The 23,556-nt window shown below is 37.7% G+C and overlaps 2 protein-coding genes across 15 annotated transcripts in view; one reads left to right on the forward strand and one right to left on the reverse strand.

Moving 5' to 3' along the window:
* The window catches only part of DDX4 (DEAD-box helicase 4), a 75,490-nt gene extending 64,844 nt beyond the window's left edge, over positions 1-10,646 (reverse strand). For 6 of the 13 annotated variants that reach the window (XM_070246256.1, XM_070246257.1, XM_070246255.1 and 3 more), the window contains exons 1-3: positions 10,179-10,308; positions 9,266-9,351; positions 4,324-4,384 (exon numbers count right to left, since the gene is read on the reverse strand). In XM_070246256.1, the coding sequence (XP_070102357.1) occupies positions 4,324-4,384; positions 9,266-9,337 (133 nt within the window). In that variant the 5' untranslated portion in view covers positions 9,338-9,351; positions 10,179-10,308. Of the gene's footprint in view, positions 1-4,323; positions 4,385-9,265; positions 9,352-9,959 lie in introns of all 13 variants that reach the window. The other 7 variants (XM_023625654.2, XM_005604260.4, XM_005604264.4 and 4 more) reach the window with 6 other exon arrangements.
* A 2,577-nt stretch (positions 10,647-13,223) lies between these two features.
* The window catches only part of SLC38A9 (solute carrier family 38 member 9), a 124,237-nt gene continuing 113,904 nt past the window's right edge, over positions 13,224-23,556 (forward strand). For both annotated transcript variants that reach the window (XR_011430358.1, XM_070246259.1), the window contains exon 1: positions 13,224-14,086. The gene's annotated coding sequence lies outside the window, so the exon portion shown is untranslated. The remainder of the gene's footprint in view (positions 14,087-23,556) is intronic.

The following is a 23,556-nucleotide window of genomic DNA, read 5'->3' on the forward strand; positions in this document are numbered from 1 at the left end:
CCCATGATCCTATAATTCCTCTTCTGAATCTACTACCCAAAGAAATTCTCACTCTGGCCCACAAAGGGATATGTACAAGAATGCTCATCCTTGTGGTGGTAGAGGGAAATAGGTAATCTCAGCGTCCATCACGGGGGTAGAGAATTAGATAAAACTTGGTGATAAAGTGTATGAAATACTATGCAGTAGTTAGAAAAGATGAAATCAATCATCACTTAGGAATATATCTTGAACATAGTGGTGGGTGTTGGGGGGAAATACACGCACACAAAAAAATATGCACATGAAATAACATGTTTTAAAACACATAAAAAAGAATGGCTCCTTCAGGGAATGAGAGAGATTAGAAGTCCCTGACACTTCCCTCTCACAAATACTTGCTCTAAGAAGAATTCAAATCATTCAAAAATAAACAAGAAATAAGCAAAGGCAGCACAGGATGTGTACAATACTACAGTGAGGAAAGAGAGCGAGGGAAGGAAGGATGAAACAGGAAAATGAAACAGAAAACAGTTTAAAAAACTTAAACACTCTAGACAAAGACTAGATGATTCCTCTCTAGGGAAACTGCTCTCCCCTTAAAACAGCCCAGGCCTAGGCCAATCAGTAGAGCTCATGAGTCAACAAGTTGTATCCATGCATAAGAGTTAAGTTTCCAATTAGTATTTTAACGTTCCACTCTTATAACACCAAAAGGCGGGCAAGGATCACTAGACTTTTTAAGAAAGCCACCTACATAAAAGACACAGACTAAAACAAATACAGGAAAAAAAACATTCTAAGAAACAATAAAGGGAATAGAAATAACCTTTAAATGAAATTACAATAATCCTCAGAGAAAAAATAACACAAGAAAATGTCTCAGAAATGAAGGATATGAATTTCAGATTTAACAGGCCAACTAAGTGTCTTGTACATAAATAAAAAGCCCCACATCAAGGTACATAATCATAAAATTTTCAGAATACAGAAAACAAAATAAGATCCTAAAAGCTTTAGAAGAGTTTTAAAAAACTGTCATAAACAAAGGCCAAGGACTCATTGTCAAACTTCTCAATAGCATCACTAGAATTTCATATACAATGAAGCAACATGAAGTTTGGGGGGGGAATTATTTCCAACCTAAAATTTCACTCAAACTATTAATCAAGCAGGAAGGTAAAGACACTCGCAGTATCTCAAATCTTAAAAAGCTGCAGGAAAATGGGCTCCACTGAACATGGGGGTGGGGGGTCAAGAGAGAAAAAACACGGGATCCAGGGAAAATGAAATGTGACACAGGAAAGAGATGAAGGGTAATTCTTGCGATGAAAGCTTAGAGAGCAGTGAGTCTATATTGGAGTAGATGGAGGCATCAAAGATGAGGCTTTTATAAAATGAAACTAATAGGGGCTGGCCCGCATGGCTGAGTGGTTAAGATCGCACACTCCACTGCAGGCGGCCCAGTGTTTCGTTGGTTCGAATCCTGGGTGCGGACATGGCACTGCTCATCAAACCATGCTGAGGCAGCATCCCACATACCACAAACAGAAGGACCCACAACGGAAAATATACAACTATGTACCAGAAGGGCTTTGGGGAGAAAAAGGAAAAAATAAAATCTTTAAAAAAAAAATGAAACTGATAGATTACTGTATGTGTTACAAACTATGAATATAGATAGTGTGATGGATATTTGTGGTTAGAAAGATGTATTATAAACTAAAATATAGATAGGAATGTATATCCGTGCTTCTGATAGAGGGTTTGGGAGTGAACTGGCAATAGAAACACAGAAGATAAAGTAAATAAAACAAGGTAATGATTAACTCTAGTAGAAACAAAACAGGAGTTGAATAATAAAGGAAATGTAACCATAATATACTGCATGGCTCAAATGTGAATGATATATACACAGCCATGATGATATAAAAACTGAATATACACTTTTAAGCAAAAAATGTGATAAGTATTAGGAGAGTGGGAAGGGAAGAAGTGTAGTAGGGTGTACAGAGGGAAAAGGAGGAGCTAAATATTCATGTTCCATACTAGAAAGCCAAATGATGAGTAAGAAAGCGGACTAAATATTTTCAGTTATAAGCTGTGAAGTTACTAGTATTTGACATTGTAAACCCAGGTAATGTGAATTTTTTTCACTGATTTTTGGAAAGCATTAGATTATATCAGTTGACTTAGAAGGGTTTCCATGACTAACATTAAGTAAAAGCAAGATGCAGTATAACAGGATTCCATCTTTGTGAAATAAACAACGAAAATAAACATATCAAAATACAATTTTAAGATCATGAAAAGGGTATGAAAGATAAGGGCAGGTATGCAAAGGAAAAGCAGGACAGGTAATTATGATAGAAAGGAATATATATATATATATATATAAAATATGCCAGTGGAATATAATTACATATGTGGGAATATATACAGCGACCTGAAAAAATCAGAGTCAACAGAGTGCCAATGGTGGCTAAATCTGGAGCCAAGATTTCAGATCATTTTCTTTCTTTCATTTTACTTCTGTATTTAAGGATTTTTTCCACAATAAGCAAATTCAGGTATTGGCTTAGTATACATTCATTAGCCTTGTATATATTTCTGTAACAAGAAAATTTTCATGAAAAAAAATTTTTAATCAAAAAAGAGCTACGAAAGTACTTACTATCCAGAAGAAGACAAGCAGGCAATCTTGTATTTTTCATTACCTGATTTCACCTCATTAGCCTTTGCCTTAAGAGATCTAGTGCTAAGAAAAGTCCTAGCTTTTAGTTGGTGGTTATTTCAATCTAGCTTCTTGAAGATTTCACCACAAAACAATGTTATGCTTTAATATACTATAAACCTAAACTTGCATTCCTTTACAAAAATTGGTTTTTGACACCTCAAAGAACAAGGTCTCCCCTGATTACACAATGATCTACACAAACAGACATATTAAGAAGTACAGATTACCTTTACCCATTTGTCTTTTTCGAATATTTCAAGTACACAGGCATGCATGAGGTTCACATGGTAGAAGCAAAATCAGCCTTTTGCTGGGGTTTCAGCAGGTAGCAATTTCATGAACTTTGGAGAATCTGAATATTCTATATTAAACCACTGCATTTAAATGTTCAAGAAAGACAAATCCACCTTGACAACAGGAAAAGCAAAAGTTTTCTAAACTTAACTTCTATCAACATAATTACTTCGAACTTAAGGTAAACACGGGAATTAAATTTGCTTTAACCTGATGAACTCTTTCAAACTCTCCTTCCCATTCTAGCAATTACCTTTCCACAGGTTTTTGCACTTTAATACAGGCCTCAGTGAGCCAGCAGCTCCCTTGACTATAAAATGTTTTACCTCATCCACTAATTTTTGCTGACAGAAATGATGAAACTACCTGGTGCCACCAGGCCCTTTCTCTCACACTAAAGACTTAAAAGTAGTAGTTACTCAAATTCGTAGAGACTCATGATAAATTCATAGTAACTCAAATTCATAGAAAGTAGAATGGTGGTTGCCAGGAGCTGGAGAGAGAAGGAAACAGGTAGTTACTGTTTAATGGGTATTAACGTTCAGTTTGGGAAGATGAAAAAGTTCTGGAGGTGAATGGTAGCGAATACCACTTAAAAATCATTAAAAGCGTAAATTTTATGTTACATGTATTTTACCACAATAAAAATAATTGAAAAAAATATAGTAGAAATAGCATTTCAGCCTACTTCGGACTTCAAGAAAATGAAAGAGTACTACCCTGAGTTTAACTTCCTAGGCCAGGTCCTACCGCTTCCACCCATCTTCCCATCTACTTCAACTCTATAAAACATTTAGGCAACCCAGCCAGAAACAAGTGGTCAGGGAAAAACAGCAGCTCCCTTATCTTGATTTGCTTCTCTTGCCCTCCTAGGACCCTTCCTAAATTAATTTTCAGATCTCAAAGAAACTCATATCATCTTGATGGTTTGTTTTAAATAACTGTTACCCTGACAGGTCACCACAACTGTAAGCTGCTCAACAGCCTTACAATCCAATCTCCTACTCCCTTATGTCAGGAACCCTGACAATTCCATAGCAGCCTGAAAGCCAAACATGCAACTTCCACATTGGGCAAAGATTTTACAGCAAACCCACTAAATCAAATAATACAGTCTATATAGCACTACACTCTCACCTCTCTCCCCTCCTCTAGCTAGAAGTGGCCCCCATCCCAAAATATCCACAGCAGGATGAATTCTCACTAGGAAATTTAAAAATCACTCTCTACAAGATGTCTACTAGTCTGCTCCTCATTCACTAGATGAAGCCCTTAACCTAAAAAGGGTTTCACCTTTTTGCCTTAACACCTACCTGATGATGAAGCAGGAGTCCTGTTAAAAGTGTCTCCATTTGCTCCAGAAGAATACCTATCCTGTAAGAAGGAAAAAAAGACTAGTTTTCTACTTTGAATAAGAATGTGTCATCTATTTCACAAATATTTAAAAATGTTAATAACTGGGCCTTGTTCAAAACAATTGTAGAATGTAAGATTTTCTGGGTCACTAGACGTTCCTTTATTAATTATTCCAAAACATCTTCGCTCTAACATTGTATGCATAGCATATTAATATATCACTTAAAACAGTGGTCAGTAAACTACAGCCATGACCCAAACCTGGTGGGCCACCTGCTTTTGTAAATAAAGTTTTATTGGAACACAGCCACCCTCAAGTCATCTAGGTATGTCTATGGCTACTTTCACTACAAACAGCAAAGTTGCAACAGATACCATAAGGCCTGCAAAGTCTAAAATATTTACTTTCTGGCCTTCTGTGAAAAGAGTTTGCTGACACCTTACTTAAAATAAAAGTTTAGCCTACTCACACACTTGAAAAGTATAATCAAATACTATCACTATATAAATAAAATCTGACCAAAGTAATACATGAACAAATCAACGTCTGACAATATACAATTTACAGAATTCAGTATCTTACAGTACACTTATCAATACCGTACAAAGCACAGAAGAATATTGCATAACCGTTTCTACAGTAAAGTACTACAGAAATTTATTTTTTAAACTTCAAATGTGTTTATATAAAGTGAAACAAATTAACGTCTCCACATGTTTTAAAAAGGAACTCACTCTAAAGAAAACCTCACTTATGTACTATAAACTATGTATCTATTCAGTCACGTGTAGCTTAATGACAGGGCTAAATTCTGAGAAATAATGCATTAGGCGATTCCGTCATTGTAGGAACAACATGGAGTGTACTTACACAAACCTAAATGGGATAGCCTACTACACACCTAGGTTATATGGTACTACGCTTATGGGACCACGGTTGTATATGCGGTCCGTTGTTGATGGAAACATCATTATGCGGCACACGACTGTATATGTATCTTGCAGGTTCACTACAAATCCAATAAAGTGGTGTATGTCAGCTATAGAGTCCAAATATTCACGGTTAATTTCAATCAAACTTGTCACAGAAATAGGTGAAGACTGTCTTTGATGCTCACAAATACTGACTGTCCCGTTTTCCCTACTTTAGTCTCAAAAAAAAATGTATTCACCATCAATGCATATACATTACATTTGCAATGGTATGACCGTTGGACTCAGAAAAATAACTATGTTTTAAAATCAATAACTTTCAAAGTAATTTTGGAACTTTCCAACATTCCTCAGGGTATCCTTGGGTTAACAACAACTTGAGTTAACTTTTTTCTCACTTCTAACTCCTAAGGTGTCCTTATCATCATTAATCCACTCTTTTATGTCCTCTCACATAAGCTTCCTATACTTGGGGCAACCTTTCAGAACAGAGCTCTGAAATGTTTTCAAATGAAAATCAGAATTCAAAAATTCAAAAAGGAAAGGTGATCTAAAAGTTACAGACAATACCTTAACTTACTGCAAACAGTCACAGTATTCCTTCAAATAAGTTCCTTTAAATAAATCCAAAGCTGGAGGGAGTGCATCAAGGTAGATATTTCAGGTAACACTTATTTTCTAAAATTTCTTTCACAAAAGACACTAAATTTAAAAACTACTTTTATAAAGCTCAAAAGTCATCTGATTATTTTTCTGAGTTATTAAGAACAGAAAGACAATGGTATCCTTGAAATGCCTTGGGCTTCTAACAGTAAAAAGTTCCAACTTATGATTACCACAGACATTAACATAAACAAGAAGAGTGATCCAGTTTTCCCTACTTAAAGTGAAACCCTGAAACTTTTTTCTCTTTTCCAGTGGCCTAAGTGTTATTGGGCGAATAGAGTCCCAAAAAAGGCTGGTTTTGTAAGTGTTACAAAGCTGATAAAAGGTAATGAAACACTCTGGCACTAAAGAACTGAAAAACTATTATTATTAGACAATCTTCAGGCTGTGGAATTTAATATCCCATATATATGGAACTTACAAATTCCAAGGCAAATTTTGAAATAAGACATCAAAAAATTCTTTCAACCGAATTTCATCATAAAAAATTCTTAACCTCTTCCATTACCTTTTAAAAATAAATTAACTTCATATTCCCTTCCAGCAAATGGACCACTTCTCTGTCCTCTTTAAAACAAAATCTCTTGTCTACAGTTGCTGTCTCTACTTTCTCATATTCCATTCTTCCCTTAAGCCACTCGTCTAGCCTCCATCCTTACCTCTGCACTGAAAATGCTTTTAAATAAGGAAAATATATAATAAAATAACTACTTTTATGTTTTATCCTACCAGAGCTCTCAGTAGCATTTGAAATGACAGACTATTCCTTCCTCTTTATAACATTCTCGTCTTGTCTTAAGGAACACACACTCCCCTGGTTTCCTCTTGCCCCACTAGCCACTCCCTCCTCAGTCTCCTTTGCCGGCTCCTCCTCTACTGGACCTCTAAAGGTAGAGTGTCCCAGAGCTCATGGCAGAGCCCTTTAAGTGTGTCTTACTCTATCCGACCTTATCCAATCTCATAGCTTTAAATCCCATTAATATACATATAATACCCAAATTTCTATCTATAGCCCTGATCCCTCTTCTGAAGCAACAAATTCATATAACCCACTGACTGGCATCCTTACTTGTTTTCACAGGCATCTCAAATTGAACACAGCAAACAGAGAACTCCTGATTTTTTTTTTCCTTCCTAACTTGTTCATTATCTATATATTCCCCATCAGTAAATGGCACCATCATCCATCTAGTCGCCTAAATTAAAAACCTAGCCATCACCCTTGATTCCTCTTTCACTACCCACATCCAGCCCTATCAACTCTATGTACACAACTATCTCCAGGGTTCTCTCCCTCTCCTTTTCCCTTTCCTTCTTGGATTTCATTTTCTACCACTCTTGTCTTATCTCACTGTGCTTTAGCCAAACTAGACATAGTAGGCTAAATAATGGCCATCCAAAGAGATCAAGCCCTAATCCCTGAACCATGTAAATCTTATCTTATTTGGAAAAAGAATTCTTGCAGATATAATTAAGGATTTTGAGAGGAGGAGATCACCCTGGATTATCTGGGTGGGCCTTAAATGTCACCACAAGTGTCCTTATAAGAGAGAGGCAAAGGGAGTTAACACCAACACACAGAGGAGGCCATGTGAAGACAGAGCAGAGAGATCCAACCATGAGCCAAGGAATGCCTATAGCCACCAGAAGATGGAAGAGGCATGGATTCTCGTAAAGCCTAGAGGAGGACAGCCTTGCTGACACCTTGATTCCTAACTCCTGGCCTCCAGAACTGTGAGAGAATAAATTTCTGTTGCTTTAAATCATCCAGTTTGTGGTAATTTGTTACAGCAGCCATAGGAAACTAATACGTTGTACTTCTTCCTGTTCCCTTAATACCCCAAATTTGCTCCCTCCTCAGGACCTTTGCACATGATGTCTTGTTGAGACTCCTTCATGTCTCAGGGAAGCTTTCCTCTCTACCTGATCTAAAACCTTCCCACCCTAGTCATTACAACAAATCTACTGAGAACCAAGGAAAAAAAGAACCATAAAATATCGTTTGACCAAGTAATTCCATTTTTGAAAAAAATATTCTCAAATTAAAATAAAGAATAAGCTGTATATATTCATGACAATAGAGTGAAAAGCTAACATCTTAAATTCCCACCAACAGAAAATCAATTATATATGATAGATCTATTCCATGAAATATTACGTAACCATAAGAAAGTACTTTTACATAGTAATATGGAATAGTTAGTGAAGAGTGCAAAAGCTGGAAACAAAAATTACTATTAAGTACTATCATTACATTCTATATAAAAATATGTTTGGGAAAAACAGAAGAAAATTTGCCAAAAATTTAACAGGAGTGTTTGTGCTAGTGAGCAAGATTGTTAGGTGACTTTTCTCCTCTTTTCCCAACGTTGTTACAATATTTTTATGATGGGAAGAGGACTATAAAAAGCTAGCATACAAAAAACGTTAATTCTAAAATAAGTTCCAAAACAAGAAACACGATAAAGTCAGATTAACATCTTGGGCATTTTAATGTAAACTTTACATACAGATCAAATCCAATTAAGACAAAGGATTACATATTTTATACTTTTGTTTGAAATAACTTCCACTAAGACACCACTTGAAATCAGAAAGTGTGTGTCAGAATTGACTAACAAACACTAACGGAAAATTCTAAAGAAAAAAAAATCAACTTTTGGAAACATTTTCAAGTAGGTAACACTTACGCAAAAACAGTCCCTTAAAATACAGTATCTTCTAAGTAGAGTCTGTTAACTCTTTTTTGAGTCAATTTTCAAGTCAAAACTGAAACCCAAAAACCTACTGAAGGATGACTCCTTCTGAATCTCAGTGTAACTCCCCAAATTCCATTAAAGAAAAAAATCTGATGACTCATACATTTGAAGATGAAACTGATAATATCATATGAATCAGCATAAAGTATTTATCTTGAGAGCCCTCCCTGTATAAAACTAATTTTAAGAATTCAAAATGTCACCCAGAACCAAATTATATTAGTTTTCTATACAACTGTCTCTCAGGGACATTCAACCACATCTGTACAAGCCTGCTTTCACCCACAATAAGTCCTAAGCCACTGAGACTCCAATTAAGTTAATACTACTACTATATGTTAGTTTTTAATTATCAAATTACCTCAGACTATTTTAATCTATTTGAGGCTTAACATGCCCCATAAAATAGTTAATAACAGTCACATGGAGATAAGCTGAGCATACTGAAACAGACTACAATTTAGAACTTTCCCACCACAGTAATGTTCAACTTTGATAAAATCTGTAGCATTTAGTAATTTCAAACTTTTAATTTTAGTACCTTCTCAAATACAGGAACGTAGGAAGACATATGAGGTTTGATTATTTCCGCTTCCCAGTCTTCATCTCCCATGGTGGCTCCCTGTCCTATTTTAATACAAATACAAACGTGCACATTTGGCCTTAATTAGATGAGAACCGTATCTTTATAAGCACAAACCATCACTTCACATACACCCCTTGAACCTACTCAACCAGGTGCTGATCTTCCCCAAAAGTCTTTGCAAAAGGGGGAATTAACTTTTGTTTCTTACCTAGAGGCAGCATTGATATCCACCCTTTTTATCTTTAAAAATTAGTTGCACCACTTACCTAATCACTCTAGCAATCGCTATGTCCCCACTGATACTTAAGCTTTACCCCAAAATCTGTTCACAGAATTTATCTTCTTCAAAGAGTCCCCAAACGGCTTATTAGGATATTAAAGAGAGGGGAAATTCTGAGACTACTCAAGGTTTCTCCCCTCAAAGTTGGATAAGATGCTCGGTTTGGGGTTTTTGACAGTTTCTTGGGGGAGGGGGACCGGGCCCAAGGTCTTGAAGTCTGGCGGGGAAGGGGAAAACGGGTTAGGAGCCCCAAATCCCTCCAACAAAGGACAACTAATTTCGCCAAGGAGCGCGTGTACACAAAAGGTACTACAACCAGCCTTGTTCAAGGAAAAAGCCATGCCGGGGCTGGGCCAAAGGCTCCTTCACCTCCTCTGCAGGCCTCGAGCCCAGACTTTAGGGGTCCACAGGGCGTTCGGATCTCAGGCAGAAAGCCAAAAGGCCCCAAAGAACGACTTCAAACCCCCGCCCACTCTATCCGTTCTTCGTTTAGCCCAAAGTCCAAAGCCCAGCTTCTGGGGAAACCCAGCGTGTTGAGCGGGTTGGGGGAGACGCCGGCGCCCCAAAGAAAGCGGCCAGCCCACTCACCCCTCAGCGGCTTGCTCTCCCGGCCTTCGCAGGCAGCCTACGCCACTTAAACGGCTGCACGTGCAGGACGCTGACTGCGTCAGGTGCGCAGTTCCAACAACAAATAGCACCACGCGCACGAGCGCCACCAGCCAATCAGCGCTCAGGCGGCCGGTATCGTCCCGCCCCCCCACCCCTCCCTCACGTCCAGCCCTCGTTCCCTACTTGCTTCCGTTCGAGGCCGCCCTGGTAGGTCAGTGGGCTCCTCGCCGAGTGGCCCGTTGGGCCTGTGGATACAAGGCTAGCTGCGGACCATTGTCTCTAGATTCTTGGGTGGGGTCCTCAATCTGGAGAGGCTATAGATTCTGGCGCTGCAAGCCAAAAAAGTCCACCTCCCTTTTACCAAAGGAAAAACTTAAAAGGGAAGAGGTCTAACGCCCTCTCTCCTATCTCTTTAGCTTTCTCTCCCCCTTTACCTACCGCGCTCCCTGGCAGTTGGCCTCTCTGGTTCTTTTGTTTCTGAGGCGCTTGCTTCACATCCGGGAATCCCAGGTACTTCAACTTGTGACTGAGGCCGATGGAGGTGCTGCTTTTCCTCTTCAGCCCAGTGAGGGCAGAGTTAAGACTCAGTCCGGCTGGCACCGCCTCCAGAAGGTGTAAAGAAAGCCTCTTGTAGAGAGTTAAGGATCTAACTTTTGGGGAAGAAGATGCCCTCTGATCCAGAGGGAAGAAGGAAGTTGTGCTGGCGTAGGTTGTTCATCAGGGCTTGGATTTGTGGTGAACCTGTTTATATCCCTAGGGGTACTGAGCAAACTGGAGTGTGACCGAGGCTCATTTCGGTACTTAAATGCTTGCATCAATCGGATATTCTAGTTCTGCCCCACAAAAAGTGGAGGGAATCCCTTAGTATTTTCCCAACCCTCCAAAAAGCATAACAATGGACTGCTTTAACAGTGTAGTTTTCATTTTCGGCATTTTTTGTTCTCTGAATCTTTGAAGAAATTCCTGAATATTTCCTTCAGGATGTAATTCCCAACATAGTCTGACGCTCCAGTATAGAGGATAAGGCACTTGATGGGCTCAGCTTACTTTATGCTTCTTATCTCTAGGACCACCGTTATTGGTTCTGTCTCTTCCACCAAGAATGTGTCGGGATTTATTAGCAATAAACTTTGTCAGACTATTTTCAAGGTGAATTATTTTTTAAAAATTTTATTTAACGAAAGTCAAACCGTAATATATTTTGACATAACTGTCATTTTTAATAATTTCCATTTTTAAACCAAGTCTTCACATCATACCCTTGAGGTGGCTGGTACCTTAAATCACTGAGGATGTTGGGGGGGACCACCAACACCCCTCCTCATGCTCTAAATTGTGTACAGAGTACCCTGAGGTATTTCAACCAAATGAATGTTGTTCTTTCAAAAAATTTTGATGTCATGGGAAAATAAGTGAAAAGAGCAATATAAGAAATCATGTAGATAGAATGATAACCAATTAGATTTTTTTTTAAGTATGGAAAACTTGGAAATATTTTCTCAAATGAACGTGTTTTTTAAAACACTTGGTGAAATATTCTCTCCTATTCACTCTTGGAGAGAACAGATTTTTGTTGCCTTCAGGTATTGTAATGAAATAGTTCTTTATGAAAAATTCAATATATATAATTTTTGAGAACTAGCCCTGGTTAAGAAAAAGTGAATTCTGGTGAGAACTGAAGTTCAATATTGAGGAAAGGGTTGATAACAATAGATGAAAATAATATAATTCAGAAATTGAACATAAACAGTGGAAAAGGACAAACACAGTTCAGTAAACGCTTGCTCCTTGATGTGTGTCCCAGGAAAGTGAGCCCAGTATATTCTATATTCTGTTTCCCTCTGACAGATCTTAAATTAGTGGTGGCAATACACTGCAACATAGAGAAAAGGCAGGAATTCATTCAGTTGCTAGATAAGCTTTAAATGAACACCTACTATATGCCAGGTACTATGCTAAGTGCTGCAAATAAAATTAGCCCATCTCTCAAGGAACAGTCTAATGAAAAGAATGGCAGTGGCTAATGGAATTTAAAACCTTATCTCTTTCTCAAAAGATTCACTGGAAAGCTTGTATATGGTTTTTGCAAATTCTCTAAATCCCATATAATAAGGTAGGACAAGAGTTTTCCTCAAAGATGTCTCACAGTTTGGAATCAAAGTTTGTAGTTAAAACTCTTCACACTTCAGAAAGACATGCTAAATTCTCCAACATAATGCAGATAAAGATATTCAAACAATGATTTTTTTATTGATGTGGAAGGTACCTAGCACCATGCCAAGGCTGTGAAAAATTTCTTTTAATCTACGAGTAAGCCAAAACTGGAATGCCTCAAATGGGGGACAGTAGATGTTCATTCTCAGGTACTACAAATATTTGAGAATCTCCTCCTATGCACATAACCATACAAAAGATTTAAAAGATTAAATATTGCAGCTTGGAGCCATAGAACTCAACAAAAAATGGAGGACGGGTTTATAATGTCTCCAAGATACCATGGTTCTAGTAACACATCTAAGGAAGAAAGTCACCAGAGAGGGGTTTTCAACACACCAAGCAGGGTTCAAAGAGACAAAAATCTCTATTTTTCCAATAATGGCTAAGGCAATATTTACCAAAGCTTGGAACGTATACCACTGATTTTAGACAATTCATGGACAATTTTCATTTTGATAGTTAGTTTAGTGTCTATATTTAATATTTATTTTAAGGTGTATTAGAAAACTATAGAACATCAAACCTGTGATTTCAGAAATATACTTGCTTAGAATGAGGCTATAGTAAATATTTAAGTTTAAAAAAAGTTTATTCAGAAAAACTATTAACCGTATACAGGAATGAGGAAAATCATGAAGGTGGTGTTCAAATGACTAAAGTGTGGGAAACATTGATGCAAAGGGAAAAGACTCTGCATCTGGGGGCTGGTCACTAGAGGGGCTTTCTCTATTGTGAGGTAAAGGTATTTCATCAGCACCTGTTCTGATTCCATGATCACTTAGCAACTCCCCCAAGTATTTTGATACTGAGAAAGGAGATGCAGTGGATGAGACATATAAGCCTTACTTGGTCCCCATTATGAATCAATATATTCAGATTCTGGTTTAGGAGTCCATCTTGTTTGAGTTTAACTGTTGTTCCTGATCCTGCTTGTAATCAACCAGACCTCACAGATGACATAATACATTCAGTGCCCCTTAGCACGCTTAACAAGGGTACTTAAAAGAGAGCTCAAAGTGAGTGAAGGATAAAAAATCAAATACTGTGACAGGATATCTTGGACAATCCTTCCTAAGACTAGGGGGTCCTCTTGGCCCTTTGCTGTGAAACAATGGTTCATCAGTAAATTATGGAATTTAGTAATAAACAGCCACTAGGAAAGCATAGTCTAGCCCTTTCCATTTCCACTAGGTGTTAGTTATACCTAACAAAGAAAACTGACTTCTCTGTGTCCCAAATAGCAAAAGAAAAGTGATTTGTCAGTATCATCACTGTCAGTCATCCTGGGTATAAAAGAGTGAAGTATTTCACCTCAAGAGAAACAGTGACCACATCCTGTCCATGAACTTTGACCAGGGATGAATCACTTTTTGTCTGATTCTCCAAAGACTAAAGTGTCGGAGCTTTCAAACAGGGAGGAAGAAATCACTAGCAATTGGCTGAGAAGTGACCATTGGTAATCTCTGGTTGTCCATTTATTAACCACGTGATCTTGAGCAAGTTATTTAATCTCTCTCTGTGTAAAATGGGGATAGCCAGAGCCACCAGATACAGTTCTCGAGGTTGAACCCTGCACAAAGGCAGAAGCCAAGAGGCAAGAAGGAGCTGAACTCAGCCTGCACGCCACTTACCAAGTCCTGCTCCTCCAGAGCCACGTCTACCCATTTAAGGTACCATTTTCTAAGTTTCACAAAGGTTAAATTCCTTCCATTTTAAATATTTATAATGCTTTCTGCTTTCCTGGTTGGTTCCTAACTGATACAAGGATTTACTAGAAAACATTTTTGCCTGAAATCTGTCTCTTAGAATTCTAAATCTTTTTTATGGTGACTAATAAAAAGACTTTATTAATTTAGGACCTCACAGGGAGCTATATACGCTTGTTCTTTCCACTTTTCCACCTTCTTTCATTCCTGAACCCATTGCAGTCTTGCTTCTGACCATTACTTCATTGAAACTGCTACTGGCAAGGTCACATTGACCTCTTTGTTTCTAAACCAAACGGACAGTTTTCAATTCTTAACCTAGCAGATCTCTTAGCAGTCCTTGACACTGCTAACTACTTCTTTGTGAAAATACTTTATGTGTAACTGGATAGCCATGTGGAAAAAGACAAAATTGGACCTGTTCTGCACACCAAATAACAGGATAAGAAATTCAAATGTAAAAACAATAAACCCATGCAAGTACTAGAAGAACACATTGGTGAATTCCTCTATACTTGGAAAAATATTCCTGCCTATTACCCTGGATTCAAAACCCAGAAGTAATAATTTCATGTAGTGTGACTACATATACATTAAAAAATAAAACTTTACATGACAAAAAAAATAATAAAGATAAATGACAAACTGGAAACAAATATTCCCAACATAATCCAGAAAAAGGGTTAATATCTTTAATACAGAGAGAGCATCTAAAAGTAAAAAAGGAAAAGATCAACAAATCTAAAGAAAAATAGCAAGAGTATAAAAAAAGAGTTAACAGAAAAAGAAAAGCAAACAGCCCTTAAATACATGAAGAGGTGCTCATTTTAATTCATTTTATGAGCGATGCAAATTAAAACTACACTAAGATACTATCTTTCACCTAGTAAAATGGCAAATGTTTGATAATGTACTCTGTTAGGCAGCAGGGTAACAGGCACCCTTATAGTTGCTGTTGGGCATGCACCATGGCCTAACTCTAAGAAAAGGGGATTTGAAAATACCCAGCAAAGTTACATGTGCATTTGCCCTCTGATCCAGTAATCCTACTTCTAGAATTTATCTCAAAGATACACTGGCAATAAATATAAAAGGATATATACACCAAGTTATTAACAGCAGAATTAAAAGCTCAAGACCTGAAACAACTCAAAAGTCCCTAAATAACAAACTGAAACACCCACCCATGGTGTTGTAGGGGTGGGAACATTTTCCCTTCTTCCCTTCTAGGTTCTTTGCATGGTCTAATAATTAAACTGACGTAAGACAGATTAACAAGAGAAAAATAAATTTAATTTTGTAAGTGCAGGAGCCCCATAAAAATATGAGACTCAAAAAACTGACCAAAGCAAGAAGATTTTATACCAAGAAACAATAAATTTGTGAAGTAATTGACAAGACAAAGGGGTTTAGGCTTGGGGTAGTAAATTGTTAAGAAGTAACAAGTTTTGTTTATGCAGCCTCTTCACCCTAAATTCCCTAGCTCTGATAATAAGCATGCTCTCTACCTTCCTGGTACAGGGAGGGTGACTTTCACATGGTAGCTGCTGCTTTCAGGGAGACAAAGAAGGGTCAGAGTGGCCTTGCACAGGCTATTTCTCAAGTACATTTAATTCAAAATAGTATACCAAAGTGGCATATTTTGGAGTGACATAGTCAGCTTCCCTTCAGAGTACTCTGCAGCTGTAAAAAAGGAAAAAGGATTATCTCTATATATTGCTATGAAGTGACCACTAGGATATATTATTGGAAAAAAGCCAGGTGCAGACTAGTGTGTCCAGTATGCTAGGTTATATCTAAAAAAGAAATACATTTTCGGGGCCAGCCTGGTGGTGCAGCAGATGAGTTCACATGTTCCACTTTGGTGGCCCGGGGGTTCGCCAGTTCTGATACCGGGTGCACACATGGCACCACTCAGCAAGCCATGCTGTGGTAGGCATCCCACATATAAAAAAAAGCGGAGGAAGATGGGCACAGATGTTAGCTGAGGGCCCGTCTTCCTCAGCAAAAAAAAAAAAAAAAAAGAGAAGGATTGACAGATGTTAGCTCAGGGCTAATCTTCCTCAAAAAAAAAAAAATACATTTCCTTACATATTTAAAAAATGGATAGATAAACCAAAAATGTATAGAGGCCGGCTTGGTGTTGTAGTGGTTAAGTTTGCACGCTCCACCTTGGCAGCCTGGAGTTCACTGGTTCGGATCCTTGATGCAGACCTACACACTGCTCATCAAGATGTGCTGTGGGGGCATACCACATAGAAGAACTAGAGGAACTTACAACTGTGTACGGGGGCTTTGGGGAGAAAAAAACCAAGGAAGATTGGCAACAGATCTTAGCTCAGGGCCACTCTTCCTCACCAAAAAGCATCCAAAAAAAATTTATAAAATGACTACCCATGAGAAAGAAAAGAAGGAATAGGTTGAGAAGGATAAGAATGTGGGCTAGACTTCTCTGAGTGAATGGATTGTGAAACTATGTGACATGCGAAATTATAAAATCAAAATTTATAAAGCAATGTTAAAATTTAAAGCAAAGGAAACAAATACATATAAATAAGTATGTATTGAGTTAGTGGCTTAACCACACAGAGAGAAGTTATTTACAATACAGTAATTTGACCATATGTCCCTAGGGTGGTATATCATAAGGCAAAAATAATGGCAAAAGACAGACGAATTCTGTAATCATATGGTTAATAATAAAATGGTATATAATTAAGTTAATATTGTTTAGTAACAAAGATTTTCAGTGTGAGAGAAAAGAAATTGAAATCGAAAATTAGAGAAGTTAAGAAATAACTCTTTACTGCTGAATTTGAATAGGAGATATAAGTATGAACTCATGATATGTTATCTACTTAAAAAAGGATTTCCTAACTCTGTCCACTGACAAAGCCTAGAAACAATGACCAACCCATTAGCAATGGATATGCTAGCACACAAACTGTGGTCTCTAATACCACTTCCCAGTATGTGTTAACCTAAAAATAAAGAGCCTAAATGAGAGGCAGAGAAGCATTTATTTGGAGATCAAAGAATTGCAACTGGGGTACATATGTGTAGGTGGCAACCCAAATAGTGTCCCGCTAGCGAGTAAGAGGCAAGGATTTGTAAAGGCAAAAGAGGGAGGTTTGCCTTACAAATAATGCTATTGTGGTTGGTGGCAGAAGGCTAACCTTGGCGAAGCATAATTGATTGCTAAGGCTAGCTAGAGAGAGGAAAGAGTCCATCACTGTAATTACCTGCAGGTTTCTTGCAGCGTTACTCAGTTCAGAAGTTCATGTTCTACCTGATGAGGACATGCATAAGACCCATTTCCTTGATGGCTTCTCAAATCCATTTTAAATCCCTTACACAGAAGTGACCCCATTTTGTTTCACATCTCACATTTTTCCCTTTTGATCAAGATCTTTCTTTGAAAGTGTTGCTGATCAACCATAGATTTGTTTAGTCCCACATTTTTGGGATGGACCTGTCCCAGAAAGTCATGTCCCACATCGGGGAGAAAAAGGTTTTTTCCTTTTTTTCAATGGTCATTCCAAGGAGTCAGTATCATAAGGGTTTGCCCATATTTGAGCAACAAGGAGGTAGTCAGGAAATAACTCTTAGGTAGTTTATTTGCCGGAGAATTTCTTCTGGTTACTTGAAGGTTCAGGCAAATAAGCCTTCTCTATCATTTCAATACACTGAGGGAACATAATCTTGGCGTTTGTAGAAGTTCTGGAGCAGATCTGAGTAGTAACATAAGAAGTTTAAATATAAGCACACATAGCAAAATTTCAATAATAATCATAAACAATATTTGAAGTCCTATACCCGAAGGAAGCCAGCTGAAAACATTGAAATCAGGAAGGTCCTGTGCAATTTTCCCAAGTTCTAACTCAACTTCACCAGAAGAGTTGATCCAGATACAGCAAGTATCTACCCAAGATACATACCCAAGTGTTGGGTATGGCAAAGATGCTGCCCTGTTCTGCAAAGAGATAATCAAGTGCCATTTAGTTATCTAATACAACCCTCACTGGAGAATCCAGAGATAGTTGTTGTTGAGCCAGGGCTTGAGCAGTAGAATTTGCCAGTTTAGCTACAGTTAGGGATAAATTTTGTTTAAACAGGTCATGGACCTCACCAATCCAAGGGACAAACACTTGGCAATGATAATCAATAGAGAGTAGATGGGATGCAAAAAGGGGGTCGTCAATTCTCACCTAGACCTATGATATTGCAGTTGGGTTTCTTCTTTAATAAAAACTTGAAGTGGATACTGTGGAATCCTAAAAGGCATTGTCCTGCTATATACCAGCTGTCTAGACAGTCATAAGCCCATGGTTCCCTGCTGTAATGAAACGCAAAGGTATACCCAAAAGGGACATGAGATGTACAATGTCTTCTAGTTCTGTAGCAGCGTCAGTGGTCAGGAGGACTTGCTATGGTCCTTTCCAATGGGGATCAAGGGCTATCCTCCTCTGATGACACTTCCAAAATACCCAGTCATCAGGATCTAGATTATGACCAACAGGATCCTTTAAATTGGAATCCAGGAAAGCTTCTTTAACCTGTTGATGATAGGCTTGAGCATTAGACATTAGAGACTTACAGTAGCTGGTCATACTAGCATAAGACAATAAGGGATCAGCAGAAGGTTGTATACCAATAGACGTTGGTCTACCAGTGATTCTCTTGTGTGGAGTGAGTTTATGTTTTCCAAAGGGAGTACTTCAAACAGTCAGTGAGACCAAAGGCAATACCTTAAGCCAGTTGAGTCCAGTATACAGATATAACAATACCTCAAAGAACATTAACTGGACTAGAATATAATATCTACAAAGGTGCAAATGTAATTCTTCTCTCTATGATTGTCCCTCCCTTTTTTTTTTTAACCAAATATGGTCACAGTAAAACTAATCTGTTTGTATTAAAAACTTGGCCTGATTATTTGTATAAGTGAGAGTTTCTGAATTTTGGAGGGATTAAGTAGAGAGAAAAAGCAAATGTTTCTTCTTTGTTCACAAAGGTATCTTGCAAAAGAGAAAAGATTTCTCTAAATCTGAAAAAATGAAACAGAACAACCTCCTCAGTTTATGCAGTCGCATGTAATTAATACTTTATCCTACCTGAATCCAGTTTTTTCATTAGTTTTCTTGACTTTGCCCGATGATTGATGGTGATAGGGACAGTGATAATTCCAAGAAGTTTGCAAGGTTGTCATTAAGGCTCATATGATTTGCCCAGTGAAGTGGGTGCTTCAATCACTGGAAGCTACGGAAGGGATAACCAAGGGGGGAAATACATTTTCTAACAATTTCTTTGCCATTGTGAAAGCATCAGCTTTGTGGCAAGGAAAAACTTTACCCCATCTGGAGAACATGCATACAATAACAGGAACATGTTGATAACCCATATTAAGTGTCAGTTGAATGAAATATAGCTGCAGCTGTTCAATGGTCCCAGAGGGTGAAGGTCTGAGGCCTCTAGGGACAAAAATAGTTTTTCTTAATGCACTATGGTGGATGAAGGAATGCAAAAAAATGAAAAATAGGGTTTTCCTGGAAGCGCCAAGCAGCTGTCTTGGATTTTCCGTAGCCCTGACTGTTCATTTAATTTACGACCATTGTCTACCCTTCTTAATTTCTCTGATTTAGGAGCAGTCTGTTACCATGTTACAAGGACATCAGGCTGGCGAAAGTCAGGCAATGAGGCGTTATTCTTTCCAGAGGCAGAATGGACTTCATTCACACATGCCAATTGTTATAGATTCTGTCATTACTGCCTTTATGTGAAAATCAGCTAAGGCATTTCTCAGATATTCAGGTTCAATTCTTTTAGTGTTAGACTCAATTTTGATGAAAGACATTTTATACTATGAAATATTAGACTTCCAGGAATTTCATATAATTTCTGGAACTCTTATAACATACATTTATAAAAAAAGGTTTAATGATATTTGTTATTTGACAATGCTTCCCACATAACACATCAAATAAGCCTAATATCTCTCTTTTTATAAGGAGAGAGAACAAATCTTTTGAGATGTTTCAGGAATCCTCTGAAAAATCCCAAAGTTAGCTGGAGGTCAAAAAAGGCTTTGTTTAGTATCTGATTTGGGAAAGTTTGTCCAAAACTATCAAAAAATAGTTTTTAGGGGCCAGCCCAGTGGCTCAGCAGGTAAGTTTGCATGTTCCCCTTTGGCAGCCTGGGGTTCGCTGGTTCATATCCCAGGTGCAGACCTATGTACCACTTATCAAGCCATGCTGTGGCAGGCACCCCACATATAAAATAGAGGAAGATGAGGACGGATGTTAGCTCAGGGCCAATTTTCCTCAGCAAAATGAGGAGGATTGGCAGCACATGTTAGCTCAGGGTTAATGTTCCTCAAGAAAAAAAACGTTTTTAAAATACTTGCCTAAATAGGATCACAGATCATTATGAAACTTAGTATTTAATTATCTATTTAACCAAAGTGACAAAAAGATTTCAAAGACAAATATAGAAGGTTACATAGCTGCAAAACCTTATTCTTTTTAATAGAAAAGACTCAGTTTTTAACATAAAGCACAGAAAGTTATTTTGATAAAACATAAAATTCCTGCCATTTGGGCAGATTACTTGAAAGTAAAGAAAAACCTTTCATAATATCTTTATGAAGAGTGGACTAAAAGCCCAAAAAGCTTTGCCCTTATAACAAAAAGAAACCAAATTCTAATTTGGCACCAGATTACCTTTGATATTAAAACTCATCTATTGGGGGCTGGCCCCGTGGCCGAGTGGTTAAGTTCGCGCGCTCCACTGCAGGCGGCCCAGTGTTTCGTTGGTTCGAATCCTGGGCGCGGACATGGCACTGCTCGTCAGACCACGCTGAGGCAGCGTCCCACATGCCACAACTAGAAGGACCCACAACGAAGAATATACAACTATGTACCGGGCGGCTTTGGGGAGAAAAAGGAAAAAAATAAAATCTTTAAAAAACTCATTTATTTAATTAAATTCATTCCGATCTTAGCCAGCTTGACTATACATAAAGCTAGCTTCTTTTCTCACAGTTCCTTTTCCATAAACCTTCTATAACTTTCTAGGTCCATTTTCATTTGTCCCTTGTTCTCTTTTTCATTCAGAAATAAACAGCTTTATTTTGGGACACAATTATTTTTTTTCCTCAACAAAAATGTATCTTCATTCCTAATACTTTTTCTTACCAAAAACATACATCTTCTTCTTCTTGCACACAGAGATTTTTTTCCCTTATTATTTTTAGTGGCTTTAATTACATATATTAATTAGAATTCTACTTTTTTGTTTTTTTGAGGAAGATTAGCCCTGAGCTAACTACTGCCAATCCTCTTTTTGCTGAAGAAGACTGGCCCCGAGCTAATATCCATGCCCATCTTCCTCTACTTTATACGTGGGACACCTACCACAGCATGGCTTTTGCCAAGTGGTGCCATGTCCACACCCAGAATCCCAACCGGCGAACCCCGGGCCACCGAGAAGTGGAACGTGTGAACTTAACCACTGCACCATCGGGCCAGCCCCTAGAATTCTTAATCCTTAGAAACTAAGTGAAAACTAAAAAGTAAGCAATTGTGAACTGTATTGTTACTGGTACATTGGGTTCTTGTTCTCCCCCAGGATAGAAATCAAGAGAGATAACAAACGGGAGTAGAAAAGTAAAAGTTTATTAGCTTATGCACAAGGGAGCCAGTGCAGAAAGGAAAGGGGGAGGTGGCCTGCTTGTGAGGGAGCAGGATTGTGGGGCTTTTTATTAGCAAAGGCTGGGGTAGAGTGCCTCATAGAGTGCATGTAGAGATGAGGTTTTTCTTGGGCTTACGCTGTTGTTTGACATGCCACCACATGCATTGTGTGTATGACTAGCGTGCTAGTTCTCTACCCCTGGGTGTGATTTTTACTATGGTAATGCGGTCACCTTCAGTCAACTCCTGGGTGCTAGGGCACAACCTAAGCCTGGAAAGTCCCAAGGCTAAAGAATGTGCATCTTGGTGGTCTCTATCTCATTCTCCTAGCTTGCTGATTTGTGGGGGCCTTAATCTTGTTAGGCCAGGGGCCTTGCAGATGGCCCTATCTCATTAGGCTAGTTCCTGTCACAGTATGTTATGCTCATATTCTTTAAATGAGTAAATCTATGAATACATTTTATAATTTCTAGAAACATATGTTTCTTCATAGTGCAATCTTTCAGTAAAGCACAAAGATGTTTATTAACAGACCCAAATTTATCTTTTAGTTTCTCTGTAATAAGAAGCCAAAAGTAGATAAACCTCTGTTCAGTAATTAATGTTTTATTATTTTATCTTATCTGGGAATGATCTAGATATTCAATGAATTTCCCATTATTTAACTTAACTTAGCAAACCTCTAAAGTTTTAAGTTACCAAAAAAATTCAGGGAAGCTATTTTTTGTTTTTTTTTCTCTTGAGGAAGATTATCCCTGAGCTAACATCTGTTGCCAAACTTCCTCTTTTTGCTTGAGAAAGATTCACCCTGAGCTAACATCCACTGCCAATCTTCTTCCATTTTGTATGTGGGTTGCTGCCACAGCATGGCTGCTGATGAGTGCTGTAGGTCCATGCCCAGGAACTGAACCCAGGCCACCAAAGTGGAGCACAACAAACGTAACCACTAGGCCATGAGGCCAGCCCCTTGGGAAGATATTTTTAAGTAAACATATAATAAAATATAATTATTGCATCTAAAAATTCTTATTTCATTAACATCTATATAATTCATTTGTTAACAATTGTACTTAAATTATTCATGAAAATTTCATGAGATTAAAGCAGTTAGTCATCATCTTAAGTTATTATTTTGTTGTCATTGACAAATTTTATAACAGAGATAACATGAGCTTATTTGACTAATAACCCAGGTAGAATAAAAGTTGCCTGTCTGCATTATATTTAATGTTAATAAGACATGCTTATTTTAATTAAACCAACAAACTTAAACAAGCTTTTATTTATGAAAGACTTTTATGTCATGTTAACTTGAAAAACATTTGAGTTAGTTTCTATTATATTTAGAAATAATTTATATAACAGCTTACTTTAAGTCAATTAAATAGAACTCTTTTTAGAAATTAATTTTGTTAATATCATCCAGGGGTAGAAATATCACACATATATAATGTACATACATATATATAGACAGATACAGACAGAGATCTTATAGCTTTTATTTTAAAATTTTAGCTGTGAATTTGGTACAATGCAAAATCACTAGTTTATAAATAATTGTCTCTAGCAGATGGAACAAGTTAAGGTTACCTGCTGAAAAGTGTTTTTTGTTGTTGTTGTTAATATTTGTATGGAAGACTTTTAAGATTTATCTGCCTTAGACAAAGAGGCTGTAAATTAGATTTTGGACATGAGAGCTCTTCCAGCAGCCTGCATTCTAAATGAAACACTTGTAGGGGAGGAAGA

The sequence above is a fragment of the Equus caballus genome, chromosome 21, assembly GCF_041296265.1.
Source record: "Equus caballus isolate H_3958 breed thoroughbred chromosome 21, TB-T2T, whole genome shotgun sequence".
Classification (NCBI taxonomy): domain Eukaryota; kingdom Metazoa; phylum Chordata; class Mammalia; order Perissodactyla; family Equidae; genus Equus; species Equus caballus.